The 16,433-nt window shown below is 43.3% G+C and overlaps 1 protein-coding gene across 4 annotated transcripts in view; it reads left to right on the top strand.

Moving 5' to 3' along the window:
* The window catches only part of LOC122778911 (transcription factor COE3-like), a 32,763-nt gene extending 16,798 nt beyond the window's left edge, over positions 1-15,965 (top strand). The window contains exons 9-16 of one of the 4 annotated variants that reach the window (XM_044041065.1): positions 7,872-8,002; positions 8,106-8,232; positions 8,471-8,559; positions 11,263-11,328; positions 12,260-12,422; positions 12,502-12,693; positions 13,916-14,080; positions 14,680-15,965. In XM_044041065.1, coding sequence (XP_043897000.1) covers positions 7,872-8,002; positions 8,106-8,232; positions 8,471-8,559; positions 11,263-11,328; positions 12,260-12,422; positions 12,502-12,693; positions 13,916-14,080; positions 14,680-14,711 — 965 coding nt within the window. In that variant the 3' untranslated portion in view covers positions 14,712-15,965. Of the gene's footprint in view, positions 1-7,868; positions 8,003-8,105; positions 8,233-8,470; positions 8,560-11,262; positions 11,329-12,259; positions 12,423-12,501; positions 12,706-13,915; positions 14,081-14,679 lie in introns of all 4 variants that reach the window. The other 3 variants (XM_044041063.1, XM_044041064.1, XM_044041062.1) reach the window with 3 other exon arrangements.
* Positions 15,966-16,433: the final 468 nt, after the last annotated feature.

Genomic DNA, 16,433 nt, shown 5'->3' with positions numbered 1-16,433 from the left:
CGTCCCACACAGTAATCAAGCCGAACAGCGCCGAACTGTAGATCACTTAAAACTACTTCTACTACTACAATCCTAAAAACGTGGGTTAATCTCCAACAACTGCAGTAGTCTGGTGTGAAGTCACTAGTCATAAAACCCATAACCCATATAAAACGAAGTCACCGCAATTTCACTCAGCCGTGCAGTGATGACTCCGCCCACGTTAAGTAAGTACTTTTTTGTAGTGGAGATGCAACTTAATCATGCCGAGGCGAGTAGAGCCGGTGGAAATGCGCCATATCATTTGACTAACATTTGACTAACATTTGACTAACATTTAACTAACATTTGACTAACATTTAACTAACATTTAACTAACATTGACTAACACACAACATTTGACTAACATTTGACTAACATTTAACATTTGACTAACATTTGACTAACAATTAACTAACATTTACTAACAAACATTGACTAACATTTAACTAACATTTGACTAACATTTGACTAACATTTAACATTTGACTAACATTTGACTAACATTTGACTAACAAACATTTACTAACATTTGACTAATTTGACTAACATTTAACTAACATTGACTAACATTGACTAACATTTGACTAACATTTGACTAACATTTAACTAACATTTGACTAACAATTAACTAACATTTGACTAACATTTGACTAACATTTAACTAACTATTTGACTAACATTTGACTAACATTTGACTAACATTTGACTAACATTTGACTAACATTTAACTAACATTTGACTAACATTTGACTAACTTAACTAACATTTGACTAACATTTAACATTTGACTAACATTTAACTAACATTTGACTAACAATTAACTAACATTTGACTTTAACTAACATTTGACTAACATTTAACAACATTTTACTATATAACATTTAACTAACACTTGACTAACATTTTACTATTATTTGACTAACATTTGACTAACATTTAACTAACATTTGACTAACATTTAACTAACATTTTACTATTATTTGACTAACATTTTGACTAATATTTAACTAACATTTGACTAACATTTAACTAACATTTGACTAACATTTAACATTTGACTAACATTTTACTATTATTTGACTAACATTTAACTAACATTTGACTAACATTTAACTAACATTTGACTAACATTTAACTAACATTTGACTAACATTTGACTAACATTTAACTAACATTTGACTAACATTTAACTAACATTTGACTAACATTTAACTAACACTTGACTAACATTTGACTAACATTTGACTAACTTAAACTTTAAACATTTAACATTTGACTAACATTTAACTAAACATTTAACTAACACTTGACTAACATTTGACTAACATTTGACTAACATAACATTTAACTAACATTTGACTAACATTTGACTAACATTTGACTAATTTAACTAACATTTGACTAACATTTGACTAACAATTAACTAACATTTGACTAACATTTGACTAACATTTAACTAACATTTGACTAACATTTAACTAACATTTGACTAATTAACTAACATTTGACTAACATTTGACTAACATTTGACTAACATTTGACTAACTAACATAACTAACATTTGACTAACATTTAACTAACATTTTACTATTATTTGACTAACATTTAACTAACACTTGACTAACATTTTACTATTATTTGACTAACATTTGACTAACATTTAACTAACATTTGACTAACATTTGACTAACAATTAACTAACATTTGACTAACATTTGACTAACATTTAACTAACATTTTACTATTATTTGACTAACATTTAACTAACATTTGACTAACATTTGACTAACATTTAACTAACATTTGACTAACATTTAACTAACATTTGACTAACATTTAACTAACATTTGACTAACATTTGACTAACAATTAACTAACATTTGACTAACATTTGACGAACATTTGACTAACATTTAACTAACATTTGACTAACAATTAACTAACATTTGACTAACATTTAACTAACATTTGACTAACATTTAATTAACATTTTACTATTATTTGACTAACATTTAACTAACACTTGACTAACATTTTACTACATTTGACTAACATTTTGACTAACATTTAACTAACATTTTACTATTATTTGACTAACATTTAACTAACACTTGACTAATATTTAACTAACATTTAACTAACATTTGACTAACATTTAACTAACATTTGACTAACATTTTACTATTATTTGACTAACATTTAACTAACATTTGACTAACATTTAACTAACATTTAACTAACATTTGACTAACATTTGACTAACATTTAACTAACATTTGACTAACATTTAACTAACATTTAACTAACATTTGACTAACATTTTACTATTATTTGACTAACATTTAACTAACATGGCTAACATCGCTTTTTGTTATGAAAAATATGAATTAAGGCCAAATTTGACGCCCCCTATCTCGTACACATGCCACATTTTGAAAAACGTTTGATAACTTAAGCTCCTCAACTTGTTCACAGTGACCTCACCAAGTTTAAAGGTGATTGCACAAGAACTCTAGGACGAGTTCATTCAAATACAAGAGGTCATATTGTCTGCCGTCACCAGGGGGCGCTGAATATTTTCATGTAGGCGTCTTCAGGGTCGGACTATCATCAATCCTAGCAAGTTTGGTTCAGATGGGACTAGGATTCGCAAAGTTGTAGCAGTTTGTTTTTTGTTGCGAATATCCGACTTTGCATCGTTGAACGATTTGTTATCATATTCAGCACGCATCATCTACCATGTGTTTTGAGCATTTTCACCAATTTTGAGTTTGATATGATGAACTCGATACGATGAAGTTATTACTGACATTGTGTATTTTTTGTATTTTCTGTTACCACCAGGAGGCGCTGTTTTCAAAATGTACAGTTTTCGTATTCAGATGTATTCAGCCATGGTCCATCATCAACCCTAGCAAATTTGGTTGGGATGGGACCTTCTATCGCAAAGTTATTAGAGTTTCATTGCCTGTGGTGAATGATTGAAATTTTCGCCAACTTTGCCACCCCCGTTCTCCTACGCCATTTGGCATTTTAAAAAACAGTTTGGATCCTCAACTCACCAAGTTTGAACGTGATCCCATGAGAGCTCTCGGACAAGTTCGTTCAAATACCGATGGTGCGAAATGACCAAAATCGCCTCTGTTTTGGCGTGCAATCCAAGATGACGGCCTTCCTGTAGGATTCACAGGGAAGTCGTCACTGACTTTTTTGACCGTCCCCACCTAATGAACATGTGTACTAAGTTTCGTTCATGTATGTTAAACCCGACAGCAGATGACCTCATACAAGTTTTTTGTGTCAGTCTTTAGCCCCGCCCACTTTAATTTTTTGACGCACATTCCCCGAAACGCTAATATATGTAATTTTACACCAGGTCTGATGCACTTGCAAAAATTGGTGAGTTTTGGGGCAAGTTCAGGGCCTCAAAAACGCGATTAACTTTGGTGAAGAGGAAGAAGAAGAAGATGAAGAAGAAGATGAAGAAGAAGACGAAGAATAAGACTTTTTAGAAAACTTTAATTTCGAACCCTTTAATTTCGAACCCTTTTTTTTCACAATTAGTCAACATTAATCAATTCATTCACTCATTCACTCACTCACACAAAACTAACTGTAGTGCGCCATCCTCACCCACTGAGCACAGGACCTGTTTGATGCCCCACACAGCCTTAAAAAACCCCAGATTACATGTCAGTTTGTGAAATGCGTGCTCTATCCTGAGCCTGGCAGAGACCAGTGCCTTCAGATAGAGCAGAGCCTCCCCCAGAGCCTCTACCCACCAATGTAGCAACTTAAATAAATCTGTGAGACGAGGACATGAAATCACCAAGTGCTCTACTGTTTCCGTCCTCCCACAAGAAGGACACCCCTCCCCAGTGCTGGGATCCAGGCGAGCTCTGTATCTGTTCGTAGCTATAATTCCATGGATAATCCTCCACTGGAGGTCAGCCATCCATTTTTCAACAGGAGGCTTATACAGGAGCCGCCAACAGCCTCTAGGGGAAGCATCCTTGCCAAAGACATCAGACCATTTTGTCTCTTTGAGGTCCGACAGAGAGCCAAAGTTCAGCACCTTTACACAGCTTAGGTAGAGTTGTTTTTCCCACAGGTGTGGAAAGCTCCCATGACCAGTGTCCTCATGGAAAGGAGACCACTTTTTTCTCTCCAATCTCCAACAGTGGGTGTGACCGTGATGGGTGGGAACACGTACTCTGCACCTTTACTCCACTGGTCAACGTGGGCTTCATCCTGGAAAAACGCCCGTAGTGGAACCGACAGGAATAGGAGCACCTCCTCAGTGGCTCTTATATTGACCTTCTCAGTGAGTGTCATGGGTGGGATCTCCAAGAGGTGTCCCAATTTGATTATGCCAGCCTTGATAAAACGCTCTCTCACACTGGCAGACGCAAGCACCACACTGAAAAGGAAAGTGTTCCTCAAGTATCCACAGTCCAGGCTTAGTGGTGGGAGGGCGGCTGATGCCCAGAGTCCTCCAAGCTTCTAACACTGACCAATAAAATGTAGTGACGTCAGTGAGAACATGATGAGAGTCCAGCAGGAACAACTCTTTGTCTAGGCCAAGACGTCCGGCCTTCTGTAGGATGAGTTGGGCAGGTACTTTCCAACAGATAGAGCAGTTGTACAGCAGCTTCTGAGCAGTTTGTAGTCTGAAGGCAGCTATCCTGGCCTTGATGTCAATAAGGCCCTGCCCTCTCTCTGCCACAGGGAGGTACAGGACAGCAGCCCGCAGCCAGTGACGACCCGACCAAAAGAAGTCCAACAGCAGTCTTTGCAATTCTTCTATCAGACCTGATGGTGGGACTAGGACTTGCAGCCTGTGCCACAATGCAGAGGCAACCATGTTGTTGACAATGAGGACTCTTCCCCTGTAGGACAGCTGGGGGAGCAGCCATTTCCACTTAGACAACTTGGCTTCAACCTTTACCAGCACTCCCTCCCAGTTCTTTTTTCTGTGTCCTTGTTGCCTAGGAACATCCCCAGTGTCTTGAGCCCTTGAGTTCCCCAAATGAGGTTCCCCGGAAGAACAGGGGGGAGTTCTGAACTCCACCGCCCCACCAGACATGCTCCACTTTTCCCCCAGTTTACCCTAGCTGAGGAGGCTCTCCCATACAGAGCCAGGGCCGCTTCTAGCTCTCTCACATTGCCTTGGTCCCTCACAAAGACATTAAGGTCATCAGCATATGCCGATATCACCACAGAGGAGTGGTCAGTCAGCCCTGGCAGAGAGAGCCCCCTCAACCGGAACCTCAGTCTATGTAAGAGAGGCTCAATGGCCATACTATAGAGCTGGCCTGAAATGGGGCAGCCCTGCCTGATCCCCCTCTTTACTGGTATTGGGCTACTAAGACCCCCGCCCACCTTTATCACACAACACGCCCCGCTGTACAACAATTTCACCCATGAGAGAAAGTGCTCCCCAACACCAAAGGCTCTTAGTGTGTCAAATAAAAAAAGAGTGGTCAACACGATCAAATGCTTTCTCCTGGTCTATGGAGATGACACCAACAAACACCCCTTTCTTGTCCTCCAGTGTTCCCAGAACAATTTAAAATTCTGATTAAAAACACAGTCAAGTAAAAGTTAAAATGCCAAAATGATTTTGTACTGCAGTTTGAGGATAAAACAAAGTCCATGCAGATCGCATGATGGTCAGTAAACCCCACTGGGATGGTGTAGCAAGTGGCAGCCCGATTAATGCAACCAGCTGACAGGTAAATCCTGTCTAGTCTGGCTGCACTAACCACTCCCCCATCACTCATATCCAGGTGTACTGCCTGACTGAAGGATGTTTCATCCTCCACACATCGATGAGGTCGGCAGTTCCAGTCCCCCCCCCATAACCACACATTGCCCCTGACCACACAGCCTTAAATGATCTTTTAAAAACAACTGAGCGCTCTGGGCCTTTGTTTGGACCATAAACATTTATAAAAGTAAAACAGAAACCATGAATGTCTGCCTTTACTGAGAGGATCCTCCCCTTTAAAACCTCTGTGCTATTTAAAACATTTACATTTACTGATGGAGAGAATAAAACAGCGACTCCTGCGCTGATGTTAGAGCCGTGACTGAGCACGATCTGTCCCCCCCACCATAAGTTCCAGTCTGTCTCATTCACACTATCACTGTTTGTTTCTTAAAGGAAAATTACATCCAGTTTTTTCTGTCTCGCTACCTCAGGAATTAAAGCTCTCTTCTGTAAGTTTCTACCTTAAAACGTGCATAGAAGAGAGTGATTGTGTGGACACCAAGATGACACAAGAACAAACCAGACAAAGATGAAACACCCAGTGTTGTATGGTCATTGTTGTATTTCTTTAGACTTTCATTTTTTCCGCTCTTTTCCGTACAGTTATGCCTGACTCCTTTCTAACTGTAGTGATGTACCTCTTTAAACGGAAGCGTTTCCGTTCATCAAGGAGGTCAAAACCAACGACTCTTTGTAGAGTGTTCACTGTTTCAATGAATTTTTTCCCATCAGGAAATATTCAAACACACTGGCTGCTTTACCGAAAGTATCATCTAGAAAAAGATTAATCTCATTTAGAGAGTATAATTCAGCACCATCAGCAGCCGCGGAACCAGGAGGCTCCTCAGACGAGACACGGGACGCAGCCACCGCGGGCGGAGCAGCTTCCGCTGCTTGCCACCTGTGCGGGCAGGCGATCCGCTTGTGTCCAACGTCTCCACACTCAAAGCACGTCATGTTTCCAGAGCTGGCGAACACCATATAATAACCATTCTCATGTTTTACACGGAATGAGACATCAAGTGTTTGAGTTGGTGAGTCCAAGTACATCAGTACTTGTCTTCTAAAAGACTGGACATGTTAACATGCTTACGGTCCTTGAGTTCCCCAAATGAGGTTCCCCGGAAGAACAGGGGGGAGTTCTGAACTCCACCGCCCCACCAGACATGCTCCACTTTTCCCCCAGTTTACCCTAGCTGAGGAGGCTCTCCCATACAGAGCCAGGGCCGCTTCTAGCTCTCTCACATCGCAGCCAACGGTGACACCTGTATATACTCCTCGCTGAGCACGAGGCCGCTCTCCACGAGCTTTGCTACATCGCTCTCTTGTTTTAGAAACACGACCACAGCTTTGTTCATGCGGGAAGCGTAGCTGATGTTCCCGTGTCGCACTTCATCTCCCACCGCCAACAACACCTGTTCCACCGTCACAGTGGACGGAGGAACGATGCGCACTCCGTGCTTCAGGGACAGGGACAGCGTCTCAGCAGACGCCACCCCTGCCGTGAAAACACGGAAACACACTAAACACTAAACTACAAACATCTAACACACAATACTAACAATGACCAAACAATACACAAACAATTAGAAATAAGAAAAAAACATATATAGGTTTATATATATATAGATATATGAGTTTATAGCTCTCCTTGCTGCTCTCCTCTCACCACGTGAAGAAGAAGAAGAAGAAGAAGAAGAAGAATCCTTACAGCCTTGTTGCTCGAACCCTAATGACACAGATAGAGTGGCCTCAGCATCTCTTCACTAAAACCTGTGTAATTTGACTCTGTTTCACTTCAGCACAGCTAATGTCCACATGTTGTCCCATGACTTCCATGAGTGTTTAAGCTGCTAATGCACATTTTAAAGGTGATATTTATTTTAAAATGCAGTATTTCTCTGAGCGAGGGGACAAATCCTTCATTAATGGTCCCATCCGCATTTACTCTGGCACAGTGGTATCTACAGTGTGTGTGTGTGTGTGTGAGAGTGTGAGGTCACATGAACATTCACTGGACGTCCTGATGCATCGTGGGTAATGATGTGTGTGTGTGTGACATCACTGTGCTCAGCAGCCACGCCCTGTATCAAAGCCATCAGTCCCAGTGAGGGCTGGACGACGGGCGGAGCCACCGTCATCCTGATCGGGGACAACTTCTTTGACGGCCTGCAGGTGGTGTTTGGCACCATGCTGGTGTGGAGCGAGGTAACATGGACCTGATCGCCCATCAATCACCACTGATCAATACATGCAGCTCACCACAACCCTCTCTGTGTGTGTGTGTGTGTGTGTGTGTGTGTGTGTCCAGCTGATCACTCCTCACGCCATCCGCGTCCAGACTCCGCCCCGTCACATTCCCGGGGTCGTGGAGGTCACGCTGTCCTACAAGTCCAAACAGTTCTGTAAAGGAGCGCCGGGACGCTTCGTCTACACGGGTAACTCTACTGATTACTGATCACTGATATTGATCCGTGATCAGCTGCCATTTACACACAAGTAACCAATCAGTGAGTGACACGTGACATCATCAACTGAGTCACAACATGAAGCTCAGCCAATCAGAGCAATCCAGGAAGTAACACATCATTAACATGCCAGGCTATCAATGTGTTATCAAGGTGTTATCAACGTGTTATTAACGTGTTATTAACACATCAGCGTCTTCCTCTGCAGCTCTGAACGAGCCCACTATAGACTACGGCTTCCAGAGGTTACAGAAGGTCATCCCACGTCACCCTGGAGACCCTGAGAGACTGCCCAAGGTACACACACACACACACACACACACACACAATCATTTATACAAACAAAGAAAATGATGATTGCTGTTTTGTCAATCAGTCTTGTTTCTGGTTGGCTGCTCTGATACACATCTGTTTACACACACACACACACACACACACACACGTCTGTAAACGATGGTGACATCATCAGTGCATGTGTTAACGTGTAGATTCAGGTCATGTGATGACGACACATGACCGTCTCGGTCTCATGTCCAACATTCAAACTGACCAATCAGACGCTGCGCACGACACGACATTCAACTCACACACACACACACACACAAACTCACACAAACGCAGATGATTGACTAAAGTGTGTGTGTATGTGTGTGTGTGTGTGTGTGTGTAAAGCCCATTGGCAAACAGGGAGGTGGAAACAGTCAAATCAGGTAATCAACGAGAGCAGCCATGTGGCACGACAGGAGACACACACACACACACACACACACACACACACACACACACACACACACACACACACAGAGTCTTTATCTGATTTATAAAAATAACGATGTTTTCTGTTTGGTTACAACTAAAGATGAGAGCCATGATCACATCTTTAACACACACACACACACACAAAACATCCCAGATAAATTTTAATTCTTCATGTCGTCTAAGAACGCTCATTTCCTCTGTGTGTGTGTGTGTGTGTGTTCATAATTGGTTTCTTCCTCAGTGATGAAATCTCCAGGTCCATCGCCGTGGTAACCTGTTTAATGTATGTGTGTGGGAGAGGTGCTTGTCCTCTTACTGAGTAACAGAGAAACACTTGTAATAATGAGGCTTTCATTTGTCAGCATGTGTGTGTGTGTGAGAGACACACACTCGAGCGTCTCTCCACATAAATGAGCAGATTAAAGACGATCACAGGCTGAGAGACACTTCACACAAATGACTTCCCCTCTCACACACACACACACACACACACACACACACCGTGTTATCACTGTGTGTGTGTGTGTGTGTGTGTGTGACATGAGAAAAGATTTTTACATGAGGAGGAAAAAAGGGAAACACAGAAACAGGATGGAGGGATGAATAAAAGATGAATAAACACGAGAACGATGAACGCTTGAATGATGGAGGGATGAAGAGACAGACAGGGGCAGGGGGGTGGTAGTGAGGGGGCGGGGTTAATTGAAAAGCCTGAAGAAGCAGCAGATTAACTGAGTGTGTTTAATTAAGATAAAGACTGAATTAAGCATTGTTCTGTGTCTGCACACACACACACACACACACACACACACACACGCGCATGCATGCACACACACACACACACACACACACGCACATATGCGCACGCATGCACACACACACACGCGCACGCATGCACACACACACTGTGAGCTTGTTAAACACTGATCCACTTCACTTGAACGATCAGAGTTAAAATGCTGTGTGTGTGTGTGTCCAGGTATTACTGATGTTGTGGGGACCTAAACCTGTTTCAAGATTCTTTATTGTTATTATGTAAGCATAACAAAATGTCCTCCCGAGACTCTCAGCACACATTAAAAATGTCATAAATAGATAAAAGCACTTATAGAATAATAAAAAAAAACACAAACAAGATCAAATATTGCAGGTGAACTATGCAGGGAAATGTATGTACAGGGCGAAAGAAGATAAATATAAAGTGCAGCTTAGTGCAAGACCTGGAGGGGGGAGAGAAGCTGTCCCTGAGTCTTTTGGCGGAGGGTCTGATGATCCTGTACAGTTTTTCCTGATGGAAGTGGTGCAAAAAGAGCATTGCCCAGGTGGGTGGGGTCTGTTGCTCTCCGCCTGGCCCTCCTCTGGAGTCGTGCAGTGTAAACAGAGTCCAGATCAGTCCCCTGTGCAGCTGTTTTGTGACGTGCAGCTGCCGTACCACAACATCGCACTGAGACACAGGATGCTCTCTATCGCGGCTCTGTAAAAGTTTGTGAGCAGCTGAGGAGAGAGTCCAGTCCACTTCAGCTTCTTCACCAGGTGCCAAGTGTTCACAGTCCACGCTCCACAGCGCGCTCTGTAGTCCACTATGACCTCCTTTGTTTAGGTGGTGTTCAGGATGAGGTTGTTCCTGAAGCATCGTTGTGTGATGTGCTGGACCTCTTCTCTGTGGTGGGTCTCATCATCGTTGGATATGAGACCCACCATGGTTGTCAGAGTAGTGAAGTTTCAGCGCCAGCACGTCCGGGAGAACCGTGTTAAACACTGAACGCTGAAGTCCACAAACAGCATCACGACGTAGGTGTTTGGATGCTGCAGGTGAGTCAGGGTCGTGAGACAGCATCCTCCGTAGAGCGGTTCTCCCTGCAGGCGTCTTTGATGTACTTCAGGAGGATCCGCTCTAAGCACTCCATGATGACCGGGGTCAGGGCGACAGGACGGAAGTCATTGAGACAGGTGACAGTAGATTTTTTGGGAACAGGCACAATGATGGAGGACTTCAGGCAGACAGGGACCGTGGAGAGCTGCACCTTATCAGGGCCTTGCTGGTGTTGATCGTCACCTGGTGCAGATGCAGGGTCAGAGACTGGTGCTGCACCTCTGGCTGAGGAAGATGTACAGTCCTTCTGTTTCAGGCGTCAGGCAGAGTGGGGGCGTGGCTGTGGTCCTGATGTTGTCGTGGAAGTGTTCCTCGATGCCACAGTCACATGATGGGGACTTGTCTTCCTTGTGTGTGTTTATCTGCAGGAGGTGTTGTTGAAGCGAGCAGCTGACCTGGTGGAGGCGCTATATGGGATGCCTCACAACAACCAGGTAACACACACACACACACACACACACCAAACAACTCCTGTGTGTGTGTGTGTGAGATGTTAAAATCACTGAGTTTCTCTCAGAGGTGTGTGTGTGTTTGGGAATGTTCTGCATTAATAAAGTAATTTTCTCATCTTGACGACGACTCACAACTTGCCATTCACCCATTCACGCATTCACATGCTCATGTAATATAATATATATAATGTCAGTCAGTCATCATCTACCACTTTATCCTCCACCAGAGGGCCGCGGGGGCGCTGTGCCAATCTCAGCTACATGGGGCGATAGGTGGGGTACACACCATCGCAGGGCCACACACACACAGATAGAGACAAACAACCCGGGTCTTCTCGCTGCAAGGCGAGAGTGCTAACCACTACACCACCGTGTGTCCCTAATATATAATGTATAATATTTAATATAATATTATATAATATGATATATAAGTGAGAGTAGATTAAACTCACTTTTGATTCATGTCATTTTTGATGTTGGGTGAAAAGGATGAAGCAGGTTTATGAGTCACAAGCTCTTTATACTGTGTGTGTGTGTGTGTGTGTGTGTGTGAGTGTGTGTGTGTCCGACACGCTGATCAGGCAGGAGTTAATCATACACACACACACACACGTGCGCACGTGCACGTACACACAGTGACCTTGAACAGAAAGCACAGGCTGTAAACACATGTAAATCCATCTTCTGTGTGTAAAACAGACACAAAATGACCAAGATCATCTCGTCTCTGGGTAAATAACATCCCTGGTGGTCACTGCTGGTACTGCAGTCTGGTTTTCACAACTTTCTCAGCAGAATTAATTAATTAATTCAGTGAAGCTGCAGCAGCTTCCAGGTTTGGTTGCTTAGTAACAACAGACCGCCACACGTAAAAAAGCTATCGCCATGACGATCATGTGACATCTTCTGACAGGAAATCATCCTGAAGCGAGCGGCGGACATCGCCGAGGCGCTCTACAGCGTCCCGAGGAACCACAACCAGATCACGTCGCTAGGCAACAGTGCCTCCCACGGCATGATGGGAGTGAACTCCTTCAGCGGACAGTTGGCGGTCAACGTCTCCGAGACAACGCAAGGTACCAGACGATGCTGTGACGGGGCTCACTGTTGCTGCTGAGTGTTTGTTTGACCTGTTCCTCTGTCGCCCTCTACCAGTTGGTTACAGTCGGAACACCAGCAGCGTGTCGCCACGGGGATATGCCCCCAGCTCCACCCCTCAGCAGAGTAACTATGGCAACACAGTGAGCAATAGCATGAACGGCTACGGCAACACAGGGATGCCAAACCTCGGAGTGGCAACATCACCAGGTTTTCTCAATGGGTCGTCTGCCAACTCACCCTACGGCAGTAAGTATCAAGGTAAATACTGCGATCAATACTGCATTAAACACTGCGATCAATACTGCGATCAATACTGCATTAAACACTGCAATCAATACTGTGATCAATACTGCATTACACATTGCTATCAATACTATGATCAATACTGTGATAAACACTGTGATCAATACTGTGATCAATACTGCGATCAATACTGCATTAAACACTGCGATCAATACTGCATTAAACACTGCGATCAATACTGCGATCAATACTGTATTAAACACTGCGATCAATACTGTGATCAATACGGCATTACACATTGCTATCAATACTATGATCAATACTGTGATAAACACTGTGATCAATACTGTGATCAATACTGTGATCAATACTGCATTAAACACTGCGATCAATACTGCATTAAAATACTGTATTAAACACTGCGATCATGCATTAAGCACTATCAATACTGTATTAAACACTGCGATCAATACTGTGATCAATACTGCGATAAACACTGCGATCAATACTGCGATCAATACATGATCAATACTGCGATAAACACTGCGATAAACACTGCGATCAATACTGCAATAAACACTGCGATCAATACTGCATTAAACACTGCGATCAATACTGCAATAAACACTGCGATCAATACAGCGGTCAATACTGCAATCAATACTGTGATCAATACTGTGACAAACACTGCGATCAATACTGTAATCAATACTGTGATCAATACTGCATTAAACACTGCGATCAATACTGATCAATACTGCATTAAACACTGCGATCAATACTGCATTAAACACTGCGATCAATACTGTGATCAATACTGCGATAAACACTGCGATAAACACTGCGATAAACACTGATCAATACTGTGATTAATACTGCGTTAAACACTGCGATCAATACTGCGATAAACGCTGCTATCGATACTGCAATAAACACTGCGATCAATACTGTGATCAATACTGCGATCATCTGATGTGATGTCTGGTCTGATGTGGTGTCTGATGTGGTTTCTGGTCTGATGTGGTTTCTGATGTGATGTCTGGTCTGATGTGGTTTCTGATGTGGTTTCTGATGTGGTTTCTGGTCTGATGTGGTTTCTGATGTGGTTTCTGGTCTGATGTGGTTTCTGATGTGATGTCTGGTCTGATGTGGTTTCTGATGTGGTTTCTGGTCTGATGTGGTTTCTGATGTGGTTTCTGGTATGATGTGGTTTCTTGTGTTCCAGTTGTCCCCTCCAGTCCCACCATGGCTGTGTCCAACTGTACCTCATCTCACGGCGTCTTCTCCTTCTCTGCTGCCGTCAAACAGAAGAGCGCCTTCGCTCCTGTCGTCAGACCTCCTGTTTCTCCTCCTCCTAACTGTGCTGCTAACAATGCTAACGGCCTGCAAGGTGCCTTACCTATCCTCCGCTAACTCCTCCTCCTCACCTGTCCTCCGCTTACTCCTCCTCCTCACCTGTCCTCCCTCTCCTCCTCCTCACATGTCCTCCGCTAACTCCTCCTCTCACCTGTCCTCCTCTCCTCCTCCTCCGTGTCCTCCGCTAACTCCTCCTCCTCACGTGTCCTCCGCTTACTCCTCTGCTAACTCCTCCTCCTCAACTGTCCTCCGCTCCTCCTCCTCACCTGTCCTCCGCTAACTCCTCCTCCTCCTCACTTGTCCTCCGCTAACTCCTCCTCCTCACCTGTCCTCCACTAACTCCTCCCCGCGTGTGACAATAGTAATGTATCATATCTTATATGTATTTTATTATATATGTAAATATACATATGTATATGTGTTAAATTTAGTTATGACGTTGTATTTTTCACACAAACACCCTGGAGTAGAGCTAACAGCTAAGCTAACAGATGAGTCAGCAGATTTGTTTGTCACTGTCTTACTCACAGCGCCCTCTGCTGGACCACACTTTCAGACGACACAGCAACCATAGTAACAGGACCCCGCCCACCTCTGTACTCACATATGTCTCCGCCCATTTTGTCTCCGCAGCCATGTCCGGACTCGTCGTCCCTCCGATGTAGGACAACGCCCTCCTCCGGCTCCTCCTCCATCATCTTCTGTCTCCTCCCCCTTGACCACGTGCACCAATCACCTCAGAGGGGGAGGGGCCTCAGGCAGCAGCAGCTGACCAGTCCGAGGAGAGAGAGTTGTCGCTGGACTGGGCGGAGCCTCTGGTCCCTAAAAAGAAAAACACAAAGACATTTTGTACAGATTTTGTTTTTGCTGTGTCATGATTCTGATGTAACTCTGTGTTGAGGGGGAGGGGTCTGCAAAGACTATGATGTCACAGCTGTCATGTGACCTCTACCTGCAATTTAAGAAGGAACAGATTAAAGGCCCAAAAGAAGGAGAAACACTGGGTCACCATGGTAACCACTGTGTCAGAGAAGAGATAAGGAAGCTTCCTTCTTGAAGGACCTAAACAAGGTGGATAGTGTTCTACTTAGGAATCATAGAAGGAAGCTTCCTACTTAGGAAATAAAGAAGAACACTTCCTTCTTAGGTGACAAGGAGGAAGAATATGTTCAATGTTCAAATTAGGACAATTCCTGCCTAGGAAGCAAGGAAAGATGGTTCCAGCTTAGGAAACAGGATGTATAGAATGGAGGATAGAGGCTCCACCCCCGGTGGAGGAAAGATGGAAGGGGGCGTGGCACTGTGATGACATCATCAGGAAGGTGTCTCTGATTTTGGGCCGTTAATCAATGACATCATCCTTGTTACCGAAGAAAAAAAGAAAAGAACCTGAAGTGAACGATAATAAAAAAAGACGTATGAAAACTGTCTCTCTCCTTCATGGCCCCGCCCCTTTTCAGTTGAATCCCACCCCTGCCTGTCTGTTGTTTGTTTGTTTTTTGCTCGCACTGTAAAAACAAATCCTGCCTCCTGATAGGCTACTGTAACTGTCCGTCTTCTTGTTCTGAATTGTCCACTATGTCAAACCCCACCCTAAGACCTTGAAGCCCCACCCCTTCATGTTTTCTGTGCTGAATATTTATTATGGCATCACTGTGGTTGATCTCACTCTGCCCTCCATGGCCACGCCCCCGGCCCCGCCCCCACAACTCGCGTCAGTGAGGGAATGTTTTGTAACATACAGATAAATATTTATATCAGATTGTTTTGTATAGATGTGATGTCATCGCCTGTGTGTGTGTGTGTGTGTGTCACACCCAAAAAAACACAAACATTGTTTTGTATCAAAGAAAAAAAAGAGCTGTCAATCAAAGCTGTGACCAATCAGCTTCACCCTGTTGTTTTTAATGTGACTGTAATGAAAGGAAATAAAGACAGAAGGTCCTGAAACGTCTGTCCCTCTGTCCACACACACACACACACACACACACACACGTACGACATTCATGACTTGAGGGGACAATGCATTAATTCACATTCATTTCATGGAGACTTACTCTAACCTTAACCACAGTTACTACTGGCCTAATCCTAATCCTAATCCTAACCCTAACCTCAAAACATATCTTCACCTTAAAATGTAGTCTTTTACATTATGGAGACTTGATTTTTGTCCCCACATGGAAGACAAGTCCCCATAATGTGACTGTGTAAACAGGTTTAGGTCCCCACAACATTAGTAATACCACACACACACACACACACACTCTTACACACATACTCACTCTGATTTTGTTTTAAAACTCATCACTGTTGCTATGGTTACATCTGCTGTTTACACTGAACTGGTGATTTGAAAAAGTTTGAAAACACTGTGTGTGTGTGTG

The sequence above is a fragment of the Solea senegalensis genome, linkage group LG12, assembly GCF_019176455.1.
Source record: "Solea senegalensis isolate Sse05_10M linkage group LG12, IFAPA_SoseM_1, whole genome shotgun sequence".
NCBI lineage: Eukaryota > Metazoa > Chordata > Actinopteri > Pleuronectiformes > Soleidae > Solea > Solea senegalensis.
The sequence above is the reverse complement of the archived record's forward strand: the minus strand, read 5'-3'. Positions and strand labels throughout refer to the sequence as shown.